Consider the following 17054-nt stretch of genomic DNA (forward strand, 5'->3'; position numbering starts at 1 on the left):
GGTGAGGGTCGGTGCTTGTGAAAGGAGGAAAATAGTGGCTTTGAAACCCCCCCCCCTCCACCATCCCCCCCGTTCTCTGACACACACACACCCTGGCCCCCTGACGTTGAGCAGCCATACAAAGGCACACTGGACCCTGCTGTTCCGGGTGACCTGGATCAGAGAGAGAGTAGCTAGTACTGCTGCTCTGGAGAATTACAACTGTTGCCTCATGGTATATTCAGACTGGGGCCTCTAGTTTGGACCTATGTCCTTGTGTGAAAGCCTATGAATCTACATTTTAGATAGTTGGTCTGTTCAGAAAAAAATTGCTTTACTTAAGTTAGTAGATCGGTTTGGGTTTAAATTAAAATTTAAGAATTTAAGAGGCCGTTTATTTTCAAAGAGGAATTTTATATTCATTAAGTGGAATTCCAATCCACTTCCTTAGTTGACTGAAGAAAGATGGAGTTGACCTATAACCCGTCACAACCCAACCCAACCCCCTCTATAACCTGTCACAACCCAATCCCCTCTCTAACCCATCACAACCCACCCCAACCCCCTCTCTAACCCATCACAACCCACCCCAACCCCCTCTCTAACCCGTCACAACCCAACTCAACCCCCTCTCTAATCTGTCACAACCCAACCCCCTCTCTAACCTGTCACAGCCCAACCCCCTCTATAACCTGTCCCAACCCAACCCCCTCTCTAACCTGTCACAACCCAACCCCCTCTCTAACCTGTCACAGCCCAACCCCCTCTATAACCTGTCCCAACCCAACCCCCTCTCTAACCTATCCCAACCCAACCCCCTCTATAACCTGTCCCAACACAACCCCCTCTATAACCTGTCCCAACCCAACCCCCTCTCTAACCTGTCACAACCCAACCCCCTCTCTCTAACCTGTCACAACCCAACCCCCTCTCTCTAACCTGTCACAACCCAACCCCCTCTATAACCTGTCCCAACCCAACCCCCTCTCTAACCTGTCACAACCCAACCCAACCCCCTCTCTAACCTGTCACAACCCAACCCCCTCTCTAACCCGTCAAAACCCAACCCAACCCGCTCTATAACCTGTCACAACCCAACCCCCTCTATAACCTGTCACAACCCAACCCCCTCTCTAACCTGTCACAACCCAACCCCCTCTCTAACCTGTCACAACCCAACCCCCTCTATAACCTGTCACAACCCAACCCCCTCTATAACCTGTCCCAACCCAACCCAACCCCCTCTATAACCTGTCACAACCCAACCCCCTCTCTAACCTGTCACAACCCAACCCCCTCTCTAACCTGTCACAACCCAACCCCCTCTATAACCTGTCACAACCCAACCCAACCCCCTCTCTAACCTGTCACAACCCAACCCAACCCCCTCTATAACCTGTCACAACCCAACCCCCTCTATAACCTGTCCCAACCCAACCCCCTCTCTAACCTGTCACAACCCAACCCCCTCTATAACCTGTCACAACCCAACCCAACCCCCTCTCTAACCTGTCACAACCCACCCCAACCCCCTCTCTAACCCATCACAACCCACCCCAACCCCCTCTCTAACCCGTCACAACCCAACTCAACCCCCTCTCTAATCTGTCACAACCCAACCCCCTCTCTAACCTGTCACAGCCCAACCCCCTCTATAACCTGTCCCAACCCAACCCCCTCTCTAACCTGTCACAACCCAACCCCCTCTCTAACCTGTCACAGCCCAACCCCCTCTATAACCTGTCCCAACCCAACCCCCTCTCTAACCTATCCCAACCCAACCCCCTCTATAACCTGTCCCAACACAACCCCCTCTATAACCTGTCCCAACCCAACCCCCTCTCTAACCTGTCACAACCCAACCCCCTCTCTCTAACCTGTCACAACCCAACCCCCTCTCTCTAACCTGTCACAACCCAACCCCCTCTATAACCTGTCCCAACCCAACCCCCTCTCTAACCTGTCACAACCCAACCCAACCCCCTCTCTAACCTGTCACAACCCAACCCCCTCTCTAACCCGTCAAAACCCAACCCAACCCGCTCTATAACCTGTCACAACCCAACCCCCTCTATAACCTGTCACAACCCAACCCCCTCTCTAACCTGTCACAACCCAACCCCCTCTCTAACCTGTCACAACCCAACCCCCTCTATAACCTGTCACAACCCAACCCCCTCTATAACCTGTCCCAACCCAACCCAACCCCCTCTATAACCTGTCACAACCCAACCCCCTCTCTAACCTGTCACAACCCAACCCCCTCTCTAACCTGTCACAACCCAACCCCCTCTATAACCTGTCACAACCCAACCCAACCCCCTCTCTAACCTGTCACAACCCAACCCAACCCCCTCTATAACCTGTCACAACCCAACCCCCTCTATAACCTGTCCCAACCCAACCCCCTCTCTAACCTGTCACAACCCAACCCCCTCTATAACCTGTCACAACCCAACCCAACCCCCTCTCTAACCTGTCACAACCCAACCCCCTCTATAACCTGTCCCAACCCAACCCCCTCTCTAACCCGTCACAACCCAACCCCCTCTCTAACCTGTCACAACCCAACCCAACCCCCTCTCTAACCTGTCACAACCCAACCCCCTCTCTCTAACCTGTCCCAACCCAACCCCCTCTATAACCTGTCCCAACCCAACCCCCTCTATAACCTGTCACAACCCAACCCCCTCTATAACCTGTCACAACCCAACCCCCTCTCTAACCTGTCACAACCCAACCCCCTCTCTAACCTGTCACAACCCAACCCCCTCTATAACCTGTCACAACCCAACCCCCTCTATAACCTGTCACAACCCAACCCCCTCTATAACCTGTCACAACCCAACCCCCTCTATAACCTGTCACAACCCAACCCCCTCTCTAACCTGTCACAACCCAACCCCCTCTCTAACCTATCACAACCCAACCCCCTCTATAACCTGTCACAACCCAACCCAACCCCCTCTCTAACCTGTCACAACCCAACCCAACCCCCTCTATAACCTGTCACAACCCAACCCCCTCTATAACCTGTCCCAACCCAAACCCCTCTCTAACCTGTCACAACCCAACCCCCTCTATAACCTGTCACAACCCAACCCAACCCCCTCTCTAACCTGTCACAACCCAACCCCCTCTATAACCTGTCCCAACCCAACCCCCTCTCTAACCCGTAACAACCCAACCCCCTCTCTAACCTGTCACAACCCAACCCAACCCCCTCTCTAACCTGTCACAACCCAACCCAACCCCCTCTCTAACCTGTCACAACCCAACCCAACCCTAACCTGTCACAACCCAACCCCCTCTCTAACCCGTCAAAACCCAACCCAACCCCCTCTATAACCTGTCCCAACCCAACCCAACCCCCTCTATAACCCCTCTCTAACCCGTAACAACCCAACCCCCTCTCTAACCTGTCACAACCCAACCCAACCCCCTCTCTAACCTGTCACAACCCAACCCAACCCCCTCTATAACCTGTCCCAACCCAACCCCCTCTCTAACCTGTCACAACCCAACCCCCTCTCTAACCTGTCACAACCCAACCCAACCCCCTCTATAACCTGTCCCAACCCAACCCAACCCCCTCTATAACCTGTCCCAACCCAACCCCCTCTATAACCTGTCCCAACCCAACCCCCTCTCTAACCCGTCACAACCCAACCCCCTCTCTAACCTGTCACAACCCAACCCCCTCTATAATCTGTCCCAACCCAACCCCCTCTATAACCCGTCACAATCCAACCCCCTCTCTAACCCGTCACAGCCCAACCCCCTCTCTAACCCGTAACAACCCAACCCCCTCTCTAACCTGTCACAACCCAACCCCCTCTCTAACCTGTCACAAACCAGCCCAACCCCCTCTCTAACCTGTCACAACCCAACCCAACCCCCTCTATAACCTGTCCCAACCCAACCCAACCCCCTCTATAACCTGTCCCAACCCAACCCCCTCTATAACCTGTCACAACCCAACCCCCTCTCTAACCTGTCACAACCCAACCCCCTCTCTAACCTGTCACAACCTAACCCCCTCTCTAACCTGTCACAACCCAACCCAACCCCCTCTCTAACCTGTCACAACCCAACCCAACCCCCTCTATAACCTGTCCCAACCCAACCCAACCCCCTCTATAACCTGTCCCAACCCAACCCCCTCTCTAACCTGTCATAACCCAACCCACTCTATAACCTGTCACAACCCAACCCCCTCTCTAACCTGTCACAACCCAACCCCCTCTCTAACCTGTCACAACCCAACCCCCTCTATAACCTGTCACAACCCAACCCCCTCTCTAACCTGTCACAACCCAACCCCCTCTCTAACCTGTCACAACCCAACCCCCTCTCTAACCTGTCCCAACCCAACCCCCTCTCTAACCTGTCACAACCCAACCCCCCTCTAACCTGTCACAACCCAACCCCCTCTCTAACCCGTCCCAACCCCCTCTATAACCTGTCACAACCCAACCCAACCCCCTCTATAACCTGCCACAACCCAACCCAACCCCCTCTATAACCTGTCACAGCCCTCTCAGTCGACTGATGCTCTCTTTGCCCTCTGACTAGAAGTCTGAACATGTTATTGAGTCGTTTGCAGAGCCCACGCTCATGGATAGAGACATTTAGTCAGGGTATATTCCTGGCCCTAGTTATGTTTTCTAAATAGGCCCAGGCTCATGGATAGAGACATTTAGTCAGGGTATATTCCTGGCCCTAGTTATGTTTTCTAAATAGGCCCAGGCTCATGGATAGAGACATTTAGTCAGGGTATATTCCTGGCCCTAGTTATGTTTTATAAATAGGCCCAGGCTCATGGATAGAGACATTTAGTCAGGGTATATTCCTGGCCCTAGTTACAGTGCCTTGCGAAAGTATGCGGCCCCCTTGAACTTTGCGACCTTTTGCCACATTTCAGGCTTCAAACATAAAGATATAAAACTGTATTTTTTTGTGAAGAATCAACAACAAGTGGGACACAATCATGAAGTGGAACGACATTTATTGGATATTTCAAACTTTTTTAACAAATCAAAAACTGAAAAATTGGGCGTGCAAAATTATTCAGCCCCTTTACTTTCAGTGCAGCAAACTCTCTCCAGAAGTTCAGTGAGGATCTCTGAATGATCCAATGTTGACCTAAATGACTAATGATGATAAATACAATCCACCTGTGTGTAATCAAGTCTCCGTATAAATGCACCCGCACTGTGATAGTCTCAGAGGTCCGTTAAAAGCGCAGAGAGCATCATGAAGAACAAGGAACACACCAGGCAGGTCCGAGATACTGTTGTGAAGAAGTTTAAAGCCGGATTTGGATACAAAAAGATTTCCCAAGCTTTAAACATCCCAAGGAGCACTGTGCAAGCGATAATATTGAAATGGAAGGAGTATCAGACCACTGCAAATCTACCAAGACCTGGCCGTCTCTCTAAACTTTCAGCTCATACAAGGAAAAGACTGATCAGAGATGCAGCCAAGAGGCCCATGATCACTCTGGATGAACTGCAGAGATCTACAGCTGAGGTGGGAGACTCTGTCCATAGGACAACAATCAGTCGTATATTGCACAAATCTGGCCTTTATGGAAGAGTGGCAAGAAGAAAGCCATTTCTTAAAGATATCCATAAAAAGTGTCGTTTAAAGTTTGCCACAAGCCACCTGGGAGACACACCAAACATGTGGAAGAAGGTGCTCTGGTCAGATGAAACCAAAATTGAACTTTTTGGCAACAATGCAAAACGTTATGTTTGGCGTAAAAGCAACACAGCTGAACACACCATCCCCACTGTCAAACATGGTGGTGGCAGCATCATGGTTTGGGCCTGCTTTTCTTCAGCGGGGACAGGGAAGATGGTTAAAATTGATGGGAAGATGGATGGAGCCAAATACAGGACCATTCTGGAAGAAAACCTGATGGAGTCTGCAAAAGACCTGAGACTGGGACGGAGATTTGTCTTCCAACAAGACAATGATCCAAAACATAAAGCAAAATCTACAATGGAATGGTTCAAAAATAAACATATCCAGGTGTTAGAATGGCCAAGTCAAAGTCCAGACCTGAATCCAATCGAGAATCTGTGGAAAGAACTGAAAACTGCTGTTCACAAATGCTCTCCATCCAACCTCACTGAGCTCGAGCTGTTTTGCAATGAGGAATGGGAAAAAATGTCAGTCTCTCGATGTGCAAAACTGATAGAGACCTACCCCAAGCGACTTACAGCTGTAATCGCAGCAAAAGGTGGCGCTACAAAGTATTAACTTAAGGGGGCTGAATAATTTTGCACGCCCAATTTTTCGGTTTTTGATTTGTTAAAAAAGTTTTAAATATCCAATAAATGTCGTTCCACTTCATGATTGTGTCCCACTTGTTTATGATTCTTCACAAAAAAATACAGTTTTATATCTTTATGTTTGAAGCCTGAAATGTGTCAAAAGGTCGCAAAGTTCAAGGGGGCCGAATACTTTCGCAAGGCACTGTATGTCTTCTAAATATGCCCAGGCTCATGGATAGAGACATTTAGTCAGGGTATATTCCTGGCCCTAGTTATGTTTTATAAATAGGCCCAGGTTTTTTTCCTACCTTTTACCATGTCAACTAACCAGGAAAAGATCTGGCCCTACTTATAAATACTGCTATTATAAAGATGAGATTGGGTTTACATCATTTTATCACACAAAATGTGGGATTTACACATGGTTGTTGGTCCCTAAACGTGGGATTAGGGGTGTTTATGAGTAATTGTGTCTGGTATTGTGTAACCCTGACCTCATGTCTCTGTACATAAAGGATAAACCAGAGAGAGGAAGGAAGAGTGGAGACTGGAAAATGAGAATGATTTACAAACGTGAACATTTGTAACATTGTGTCATCAGCCTTTTGTGTGTGTGTGTGTGTGTGTGTGTTTTGTATGGAGGGGGCTGAATGAGGAGTAGGATAAAGGCTTTTGTGTAGACACCTGTACGGGCACGCAGGCTCATCCCTGGTTCTGGAAGGAGGAAGGTGGTGAGAGAGGGGGGGGGGGGGGGGGGTCAGGGAGGAGTGTGGACACAGCCCTCCATTTCGTTCACATACCCAAGCTAACTGAAATGGAGCCCACAATCATTACCGTGTGTTTTTTTGTAGGTGAGTTCAGGTGGTTGTTTTGATTCCAGAGAAAGAAGAAGTGACAATCAAGTGATTGGTTGTTGGGTCACTCTGTCTGATCACAGAGCAGCACTGCCTGTGTGGGCAGTTGATGACTAGGTGTGCCTAGCTGTCAGATCTGTTGATATGCTGTGCTCTGTAACCATTGGTTAGCAGATTTGTCAATGATGCAGGTCAGGGTTGGTTTGAATGTGTTCCTTCAGTGTTAAGTCTTAGTCAAAAATCTTAGGACTTCAGAAAGCCTCAACACTCTTAGAGAGGTAGGGAGGTAGAGAGAGAGAGAGAGAGAGTCTACTTGTGTTTGTTTGACTGCACATAGTAAAGAAACCATAACTATTCTCCTGAGCAATGTAGTGTTGTAGGTGGGGTATACTCTAGTACCCACACATCAACCACACCACACCCATGCTAATGCTATCTATCTACACCTATGGTATGTGGTGTACTTTGTATTTCAAAGCAATTAGGTAAACATTGTACAGTCAGTTTATATCAGAGTAGCAAACCATGGTTATAGATGGAGTCTGTTTGAGTGATAGGACAAGGAGAGCAAATCTAGTTGTGTGAGAAAATATCAACCCTATCCTGTATGAATGTTCCCTGACCTTAAAGAGACAGGTCAAGAGAAACAGGCGAGTGAAAACATGGCCTTCGTCCCAAATGGCCCCCATCTTCCCTATATAGTGCACGAATAGAGTGTACTGAATAGGGAGCCATTTGGGACACAGCCATGCTTTGTGGAAGAGCCCCTCCATGTGAACACAGGGCAGTGTTCTTGCGTGTTGGACCCATTGTCATGCATGTTTAGACTCAGTCCTGCTAGGTCAACACACAAAGCATGCCTGTTGTTTACCTTACCTATAGGCCTACCTACCTACCAACCTCCCTCCATACCTACCAATCTCTCTCCCTACCTACCAACCTCCCTCCCTACCTACCAATCTCCCTACCTACCTACCAACCTCCCTCCCTACCTACCAATCTCTCTCCCTACCTACCAACCTCCCTCCCTACCTACCAATCTCTCTCCCTACCTACCTACCAACCTCCCTCCCTACCTACCAACCTCCCTACCTACCAATCTCTCTCCCTACCAACCTCCCTCCCTCCCTCCCTACCAACCTCTCTCCCTACCTACCTATCTCTCTCCCTACCTACCAACCTCTCTCCCTACCTACCTATCTACCGACTGACCAACCTACCTACCTACCTACCTCCCTCCCTCCCTCCCTCCCTCCCTCCCAACCAATATATCTCCCTACCTACCTACCTCCTTCCTTCCTTCTTTCTCTCCCTCCCTTCCTCCCTACCAACCTATCGCCCTACCTACCCACCTACCTACCTCCCTCCCTACCTACCTACCTACCTACCCACCTACCAAACTCCCTCCCTCCCTCCCTCCCTCCCTCCCTACCTACCTACCTACCTACCAACCTCCCTCCATACCTACCAATCTCTCTCCCTACCTACCAACCTCCCTCCCTACCTACCAATCTCTCTCCCTACCTACCTACCAAGCTCCCTCCCTACCTACCAATCTCTCTCCCTACCTACCAACCTCCCTCCCTACCTACCAATCTCTCTCCCTACCTACCTACCAACCTCCCTCCCTCCCTCCCTACCAACCTCTCTCCCTACCTACCTATCTCTCTCGCTACCTACCAACCTCTCTCCCTACCTACCTATCTACCGACTGACCAACCTACCTACCTACCTACCTACCTCCCTCCCTCCCTCCCTCCCTCCCTCCCTCCCTCCCTCCCTCCCTCCCTCCCTCCCTCCCTCCCTCCCTCCCTCCCTCCCTCCCTCCCTCCCTCCCAACCAATATATCTCCCTACCTACCTACCTCCTTCCTTCCTTCTTTCTCTCCCTCCCTTCCTCCCTACCAACCTATCGCCCTACCTACCCACCTACCTACCTCCCTCCCTCCCTACCTACCTACCTACCTACCCACCTACCAAACTCCCTCCCTCCCTCCCTCCCTCCCTCCCTCCCTCCCTCCCTCCCTCCCTCCCTCCCTCCCTCCCTCCCTCCCTCCCTCCCTCCCTCCCTCCCTCCCTCCCTCCCTCCCTACCTACCTACCTACCTACCTACCTCCCTCCCTCCCTCCCTGAGTCACTGGCTTACTAGGGCTCTTTCATACCGTCCCTAGGAGGGGTGCGTCACTTGAGTGGGTTGAGTCACTGATGTGATTTTCCTGTCTGGGTTGGCGCCCCCCCTTGGGTTGTGCCGTGGCGGAAATATTTGTGGGCTATACTCGGCCTTGTCTCAGGATGGTAAGTTGGTGGTTGAAGATATCCCTCTAGTGGTGTGGGGGCTGTGCTTTGGCAAAGTGGGTGGGGTTATATCCTTCCTGTTTGGCCCTGTCCGGGGGTTTCATCGGATAGGGCCACAGTGTCTCCTGATCCCTCCTGTCTCAGCCTCCAGTATTTATGCTGCAGTAGTTTATGTGTCGGGGGGCTAGGGTCAGTTTGTTATATCTGGAGTACTTCTCCTGTCCTATCCGGTGTCCTGTGTGAATTTAAGTATGCTCTCTCTAATTCTCTCTTTCTCTTTCTTTCTCTCTCTCGGAGGACCTGAGCCCTAGGACCATGCCTCAGGACTACCTGGCATGATGACTCCTTGCTGTCCCCAGTCCACCTGGCTGTGCTGCTGCTCCAGTTTCAACTGTTCTGCCTGTGATTATTATTATTTGACCATGCTGGTCATTTATGAACATTTGAACATCTTGGCCATGTTCTGTTAAAATCTCCAGAAGAGGACTGGCCACCCCACATAGCCTGGTTCCTCTCTAGGTTTCTTCCTAGGTTTTGGCCTTTCTATGGAGTTTTTCCTAGCCACCGTGCTTCTACACCTGTATTGCTTGCTGTTTGGGGTTTTAGGCTGGGTTTTTGTACAGCACTTTGAGATATCAGCTGATGTACAAAGGGCTATATAAATAAATTTGATTTGACCTACCTACCTACCTACCTACCTACCTACCTACCTATCTACCTACCTACCTACCTACCTACCTACCTACCTCTCTCTCTCTCTCCCTACCTACCTACCAACCTACCTAACTACCCAACCTACCTACCAACCTCTCTCCCTCCCTACCAACCTACCTACCAACCTCTCTCCCAATCTACCTCCCTACCTATGTTTTTTTTCTACAGGTGTGTGTTGATGATTCAGGCTGCAGGAATGGGTCCCTTGCACAGGAGGCTGCTGAGGGGAGAACAGATCATAATAACGCCTGGAAACCATGTGTTTTGATGTATTTGATGCCATAATCCCTATTATACCAATGATACCATAATCCATTACATGTAAGCTATTACAAAAAACAGTAACTGTAATCCATTATGACCTCTAGGGTAAACACTCACGGATTACATGTTATCCATTACATTTAAGGGATTACAAAAAATGGTAACTGTAATCCATTATGTTACCAGCAAAAATATTGTAATTGAATTACAGATACTTTTGAAAAACTAGATGATTACTTCGAGGATTACTTTTAAATTCAGAAAGGATGTTTGTGATTTTTTTTTTTTTTTTACATTTCTGTTTTCTCAATGACATTCAAATCGACATTGAAAAAAGGCCCAAGTTTAAATTTGTTCCACCTGAGCGAGTCTGACAACAAGTCAGAGACCACTATGATGTCAGAGACCACTATGATGTCAGAGACCACTATGATGTCAGAGACCACTGTGATGACACACCAAATGTGTTTGATGGATCGCGGGAAAAGAGCACAAATAGGCTTTTGTAGGCTACAGTCCAAGCTATGTCTTCCAATGGTGCGACTGCTGTCGGCATCCAAAGATTATCCAACTTGAATAAAAGCTTGGAGGTGAAGATGACAGCAGTGGTGTAGTCTACGGTGATACGGATATCACTTCTTATTGATATCTACATAGCGCATTGATGTGAATCACACTGCTGCTCTCTCATTTAGCTATTTGCGCCGTACGGATTGTGGTTGTTGTGGATGGCTGTTCACAAATCTAAATGTGGATTTGAACCCAATAATGGTTGAATTCAAGAAGTTTAAGCTGCCTATCAATCATTGTTTTTGAAACCAGTGGACAGCCAGTGAAAAATGCGGTCTTGCTGCAGTGCGGATCCAAGCCTACGGAATACAAGTGAGGCTTTTATTTTGGCATTAATACATGTCACATATCAGTTTGCAAACAATGTATATATATATAATTTAGTTAATAAAGCCGCATACAAACATTGTCTCTTTTTTGTTTTCTTGACTAATGCAGCTCCAAAATACAGGTGTTTCAGCCTAGCTCAGTGCTTTCTGTGGTGGTGGGGCAAGCCAGCAGAAAATGTGGAGCATTGCGCCGTGATTGGCTCAGTGTTCTGTCACTCATGGGGAAACTACGTCATTGTGAAGTGTAAGGGGAGGCCTCGAAAATTCGAACCCTTTGGCTGCTGTCATAGCGTTACATTAGAAGTGCCCATCCAAGAAGGCTCAAGGTCGTTGGCCACACACAGATAGAATGGCGTCAAATCACGTTATATGTACAGTAGCTTTGATTGGACTGATCATGTCAACATTATACTTTCAAAATCTTAGCTAGCAGTCATCATCATGAATCAAGTCTACAATATGTTGGCAAATACTTTTCAATCCTTGTCATGTGAAGATAAATAATGAAGAGAAACTATAGATAAAACGTATCGGTGTCATTGGACATAAACATTATGGAAATTGCAAATTCAACAATGAGTGGTTTGGAAGGAAGTGAGCACAGCACAAGGTGAGTCCAAAAATGTTGCTGCATAAATGATGTAATATGCCATGGAGATATGTATACTGTAGCTAAGAAAGTAATAACGTTACTTGCTCTGTTATGTAGTAAGCTGTTAGTAGCCCATGTGCCTCATGCAAATAATTTTGCATATTGTAAGAGCTTTCAATGTCTGCATATATGCCCCCGTTATTTATCCTACGGTTCTGACTTGATGTACAGGGAGAACACTGTAAGAACGGCCCATGTTCTGAATTCTGTCACTGTACATTTCAAAAGTGCTGAACAAATAGTTATATTGACAACGTCCGTCCTAGCGCGCTCATTAATGTCTTCATCGGATTGCATCTTATCTGCTCATCGTTCTCTTATGCCATAGTTTGTACATGTCAATTGTCAGTAGAAACCACATTTGTTTAAACAAGTCAGCCATATCAGCTATGTTTTTAAAAAAAGGCAGTAAATGAGGCTGAATCGCTGCCAGACAAGGTTCCCCTGATAGCCAGGTGTAGCAGTGGTAAGGTGTTGGGACTGCTGTTGGGACAGCTTTATGTAGGCCCTAACAGTTTGTGGGCACCGTTTGGCACTGTTATAGTGCAATTAATGTATTGTTTAGTGTTGTATAGAGGCATTGCTGGCATGCATCATTCTTTTATTTGTTTGCCCCACCAAGATTTGCATGCTAAAATCACCACTGGGTCATGCTCAGGTAAAACAATTTGGCTAATCTATACTTCCATATTTCCAATATTTCTGGAATTCTGATAGACTTAGTGTTTTAATGTAAAGATATAATTGAATCGTATTATTATATGTAGTAGAAAATGATGTGTTAGAAGAAGCCTACATAACCAACCCATAAAGTCAAATTTAACATCCATATATAGCCAGCTATGTAAACTTTAACATTGATTTATCCTGCAATCAATAGATGTCTTTCAATTGGTAACAGACATTTTGGTCTTCTTCTAACGCCTCTTAAGGGGAAAGTAATATAAAAGTAACTAAATGTAATCAGATTACGTTACTGAGTTTGGGTAATCCAAAAGTTACATTACTGATTACAATTTAGGACAGTTAATTAACTAGTAACTTTTTGACGGATTGCATTTAGAAAGTAACCCACCCAACCCTGGTAAACATCTATGCAGTACAGGAACCCGTCAAAACACTTTTCAATATGATCCCCACCTTTCATTTGTCCCTACATTGACTCTATTTATTTATTTTATCCACGGTGCATATACAGTATACAGCTTGAGGTGCAGGTGCGTTAATGTCTCCAAATGCCACCTGTCCCTCCACATCCGGTACATTTTGGTCATCCATAAATGAACAGATTTGGTCAACGCTGTAGCTCAAACTCTGGTCCTCATTAGTCCAAAAGGTACAAGGAGCGCGGCGGAGTGCGAGTAGGCGTGGTGAAGCTATTCAAACAGTCCTTGGTCAATAGAACTGAGTGCTCGAGGGCTGGCGCTGTGGACGAGGTGGGCGTTCTGCAGCAGGAGGGGTCTCTTCCTCTTGGGCAGCGGAGCGAGTTATTTTGGCAAGCACTTTGAGATGTGTAGCGAGACACAGCGATACATGCTTACAATCATTGGAGATAAATTTGGAAAACAAGTGCTGAAGTTTTGAATGAGACGACTCTGGGGTTGTCCAAGTGATACATTTGGTTGGACAAAGGAAAGAGTAACGAGTTTCCCAAACTTTGGAGCGAGAGGAGCGTAAGTGGACGTTTATCCGAAACCTGTTTTCTACCCCGAGGTTCAGACCCCGAGAGCGGTTGCATGAAGAGGGGCGTCTGTTTTAATTGGATTTGAATGTGGACTTTAAATGAGGCACCATAGCGGAGAGAAACATTGAGATTATTTTTCTAACAGTTTTGCTTCCAAGTGCTTTTATTGTTCAGAGAGACGCGGCGAGAGGGGTTCCTCTTTTCAAGGCACAGGCGACTTCACCTGTCATGCGGAATACAAACTGGAGGAATATAAAATTGCTTCTTGTTTAAGCCTGTGGTTACAGTTACTACATTTATTGACGCGTGGCCGACATGTAAGGAAAGGGTCAATTAATTGTCAACTCAAGTAATTGCAAAGCTTGGTGAATGATTTACAATTGAATGCAACCTATTTAGAGCCTCGGTCGGCTTGGTGTTCATAGTCCATCTTCCCGAAATCCTCACAAGCTTTATTGGATAAAACATTGGCACTTTATTTCGGGGTTTTTCGGATCTTGGCTGCTGTATTTACAATCACCATGGTTCATTCGAAAGGTGCTCATGCTGTTGGAAGAGAATGAGCGTCCTGCAGTCTGGGATGAAACTTGTCTGTGATTTATAGAACAGAGGACTGTGGACATGCTGCTGGAGCAATTACGCTCTCATGGGATTTCATATGTCGGAGATGCAGTCATAAATGAAAGGAAAGCCTGAGCTTAGCAAATACTGAAGTCCACAACGCAATTTCTGTCATTTTTCTACCTATATTCTTTTTATGGAAATATCCCACTTCCCCATGGCGACCACAGTCAAACCCCCTCTGTGTGGTGTCGTCCGCTGGCTGCTCGCGCTGCTCCTCTCCCAGCTGCCCCTGCTCGCGCACGCTGCCTCCAAGGACATAGTGTGCGAGCCCATCACGGTTCCCATGTGTAAGGGCATTGGGTACAACCTCACCTACATGCCCAACCAGTTCAACCATGACACCCAGGAGGAGGTGGGGCTTGAGGTACATCAGTTCTGGCCCTTAGTCCGCATCCGCTGCTCCCCAGACCTGCTCTTCTTCCTGTGTTCCATGTACACCCCTATCTGTCTGCAGGACTACAAGAAGCCCCTGCCCCCCTGCCGCTCTGTGTGTGAGCGGGCCAAGCGAGGCTGCTCCCCCCTCATGATCCAGTATGGTTTTGAGTGGCCAGAGAGGATGAGCTGTGAGCAGCTGCCTCAGCTGGGAGACGAGACTCTGTGTATGGACCAGAACAGTAGCGAGACCACCACCCTCGCCCCTTCCTTCCCCAAACCCACCCCCAAGGGCACCCGCCGCAGGCAGCCTGCCCCCAAGCCCCCTGCCCCCCAGGAGTGTGACCGGGACTGCCGCTGTCGGGACCCTCTGGTGCCCATCAAGAAAGACGCCCATCCCTTATACAACCGGGTCCACACTGGCCCTGTGGATAACTGTGCCCAGCCCTGCCACCACCCTTACTTCTCCCAGGACGAACGCACCTTCACCACCTTCTGGATCGGCCTGTGGTCCATCCTGTGCTTCGTCTCCACCCTGACCACCGTGGCCACCTTCCTCATCGACATGGAGCGCTTCCAGTACCCTGAGAGACCCATCATCTTCCTGGCTGCCTGCTACCTCTTTGTCTCCCTGGGCTACATTATACGACTAGTGGCGGGTCACGAGAGGGTGGCGTGCGCTGGGAGCGGAGACCAGCAGCACATCCTGTATGACACCACCGGCCCACCCCTGTGTACCCTGGTCTTCCTGCTCATCTACTTCTTCAGCATGGCCAGCTCCATCTGGTGGGTGGTGCTCTCCCTCACCTGGTTCCTGGCCGCGGGCATGAAGTGGGGCAACGAGGCGATTGCTGGTTACTCCCAGTACTTCCACCTGGCTGCCTGGCTGATCCCCAGCGTCAAGTCCATTGCGGTCCTCGCTCTGAGCTCTGTGGACGGAGACCCGGTGGTGGGGATCTGCTACGTGGGGAACCAGAGTCTGGAGAGCCTGCGGGGGTTTGTGTTAGCTCCCCTGGTGGTCTACCTCTTCACCGGCTCCCTGTTCCTCCTAGCGGGCTTTGTGTCTCTGTTCCGCATCCGCAGCATCATCAAACAGGGAGGGACCAAGACCGACAAACTGGAGAAGCTGATGATCAGGATTGGGTTGTTTACGGTGCTTTACACCGTTCCTGCTACTATAGTAGTAGCCTGCCTGGTGTACGAACAGCACTACAGGCCGGGCTGGGACCGGGCTCTATCCTGCTCCTGTCAGGCTGAGAGACAGAGGCTGGGCCTGGGGCCCGACTACGCCGTTTTCATGTTGAAGTACTTCATGTGTCTGGTGGTGGGCATCACGTCAGGGGTGTGGATCTGGTCTGGGAAGACCTTGGAGTCCTGGAGGAGGTTCACTGCTCGCTGCTGCCCCTGTTGGGTCTCCAAGCCCACCGTGCCCCCCTCCATGTACATTGAGGCCAGCACGGTCCTCACGGGACACCCCGGGGCAGCTCTGCCACCAGGGTCCTACCACAAACCTGCCCCGCCCTCACACGTGTGAATGGGACCCTAGAGGATAGAGGAGCCCCTAATGGTGTCCAGTGATAGCTCTGTCATATGTGAGAACGGGCCTCACCTTGACGTTGGACAAGATGGTGAATGTGATAAAGCAGTTCTCTGGAAGCAAAAGGGTCAGAGGACAACCAGGAGATGAACCAAGTCATTCCACAGGTTGTAAATACAACATTTATCAACAAACCTGCCTCACTGACTCTTTTCATGGAACATAGAACACGTGTTTTTAACAGAAAAGAGGGATATTGTAGAAATCACAAAGTGAATTTCTTTGAATGAAATGGGACGTTTGTATCATATGAGCTCTTTGGTACAACTGGTACTCATCGTTGCCTTGGCAAAGTACCACTACTTCAACAGACCCACAGAGGTATTCAACTTTTACCCTACAAGGCTTGAAGCCTGCTGGTTTTCTGTTCTACCTGATAATTAATTGCACCCACCTGGTGTCCCAGGTCTCAATCAGTTCCTGATTAGAGGGGAACAACGAAAAAATGCAGTGACACTGGCTTCGCTGGCCAGAGTTGAGTTTGAGGGCACTAGAACATTCTCTGAGGGGAAAAAGGGAGTTGTGTTTTCGTCAGACTGTGGATTGATGTATAACCTGCACATCTGGACCATTAGATGACTCACTATTTATTCCTGTATATATGATGCTCTATAAAAGACTATGGATTTTGCTTACCCAGAATGCCACCATTATTCAGTGTGGACACTGGGTCCTTAATGGATGAAAACAAATCTAGGAACAGAATGAAGAAAATATTTCTTGTGTTTCGTTGCAATCCCAGTGGTTTGAATCACTATTCAGTATGAATCTAGTAAATGTGTGGTGTATCTGTGGTATGGATGTGTTTGTATGCTGCTCCAGTTCAATTAATCCAGTACG

The 17054-nt window shown here is 48.5% G+C and overlaps 1 protein-coding gene across 1 annotated transcript; it reads left to right on the forward strand.

The window, feature by feature from the left end:
• Nucleotides 1–14255: 14255 nt before the first annotated feature.
• Nucleotides 14256–16275, forward strand: LOC139380888 (frizzled-5-like). Its single transcript, XM_071124035.1, has one exon. The coding sequence runs from the start codon at nt 14379–14381 to the stop codon at nt 16149–16151; it is 1773 nt and encodes a 590-aa protein (XP_070980136.1). The 5' UTR covers nt 14256–14378; the 3' UTR covers nt 16152–16275.
• The last annotated feature ends 779 nt before the right edge of the window (nt 16276–17054 follow it).

The sequence above is a fragment of the Oncorhynchus clarkii genome, chromosome 22, assembly GCF_045791955.1.
Source record: "Oncorhynchus clarkii lewisi isolate Uvic-CL-2024 chromosome 22, UVic_Ocla_1.0, whole genome shotgun sequence".
Lineage (NCBI taxonomy): Eukaryota > Metazoa > Chordata > Actinopteri > Salmoniformes > Salmonidae > Oncorhynchus > Oncorhynchus clarkii.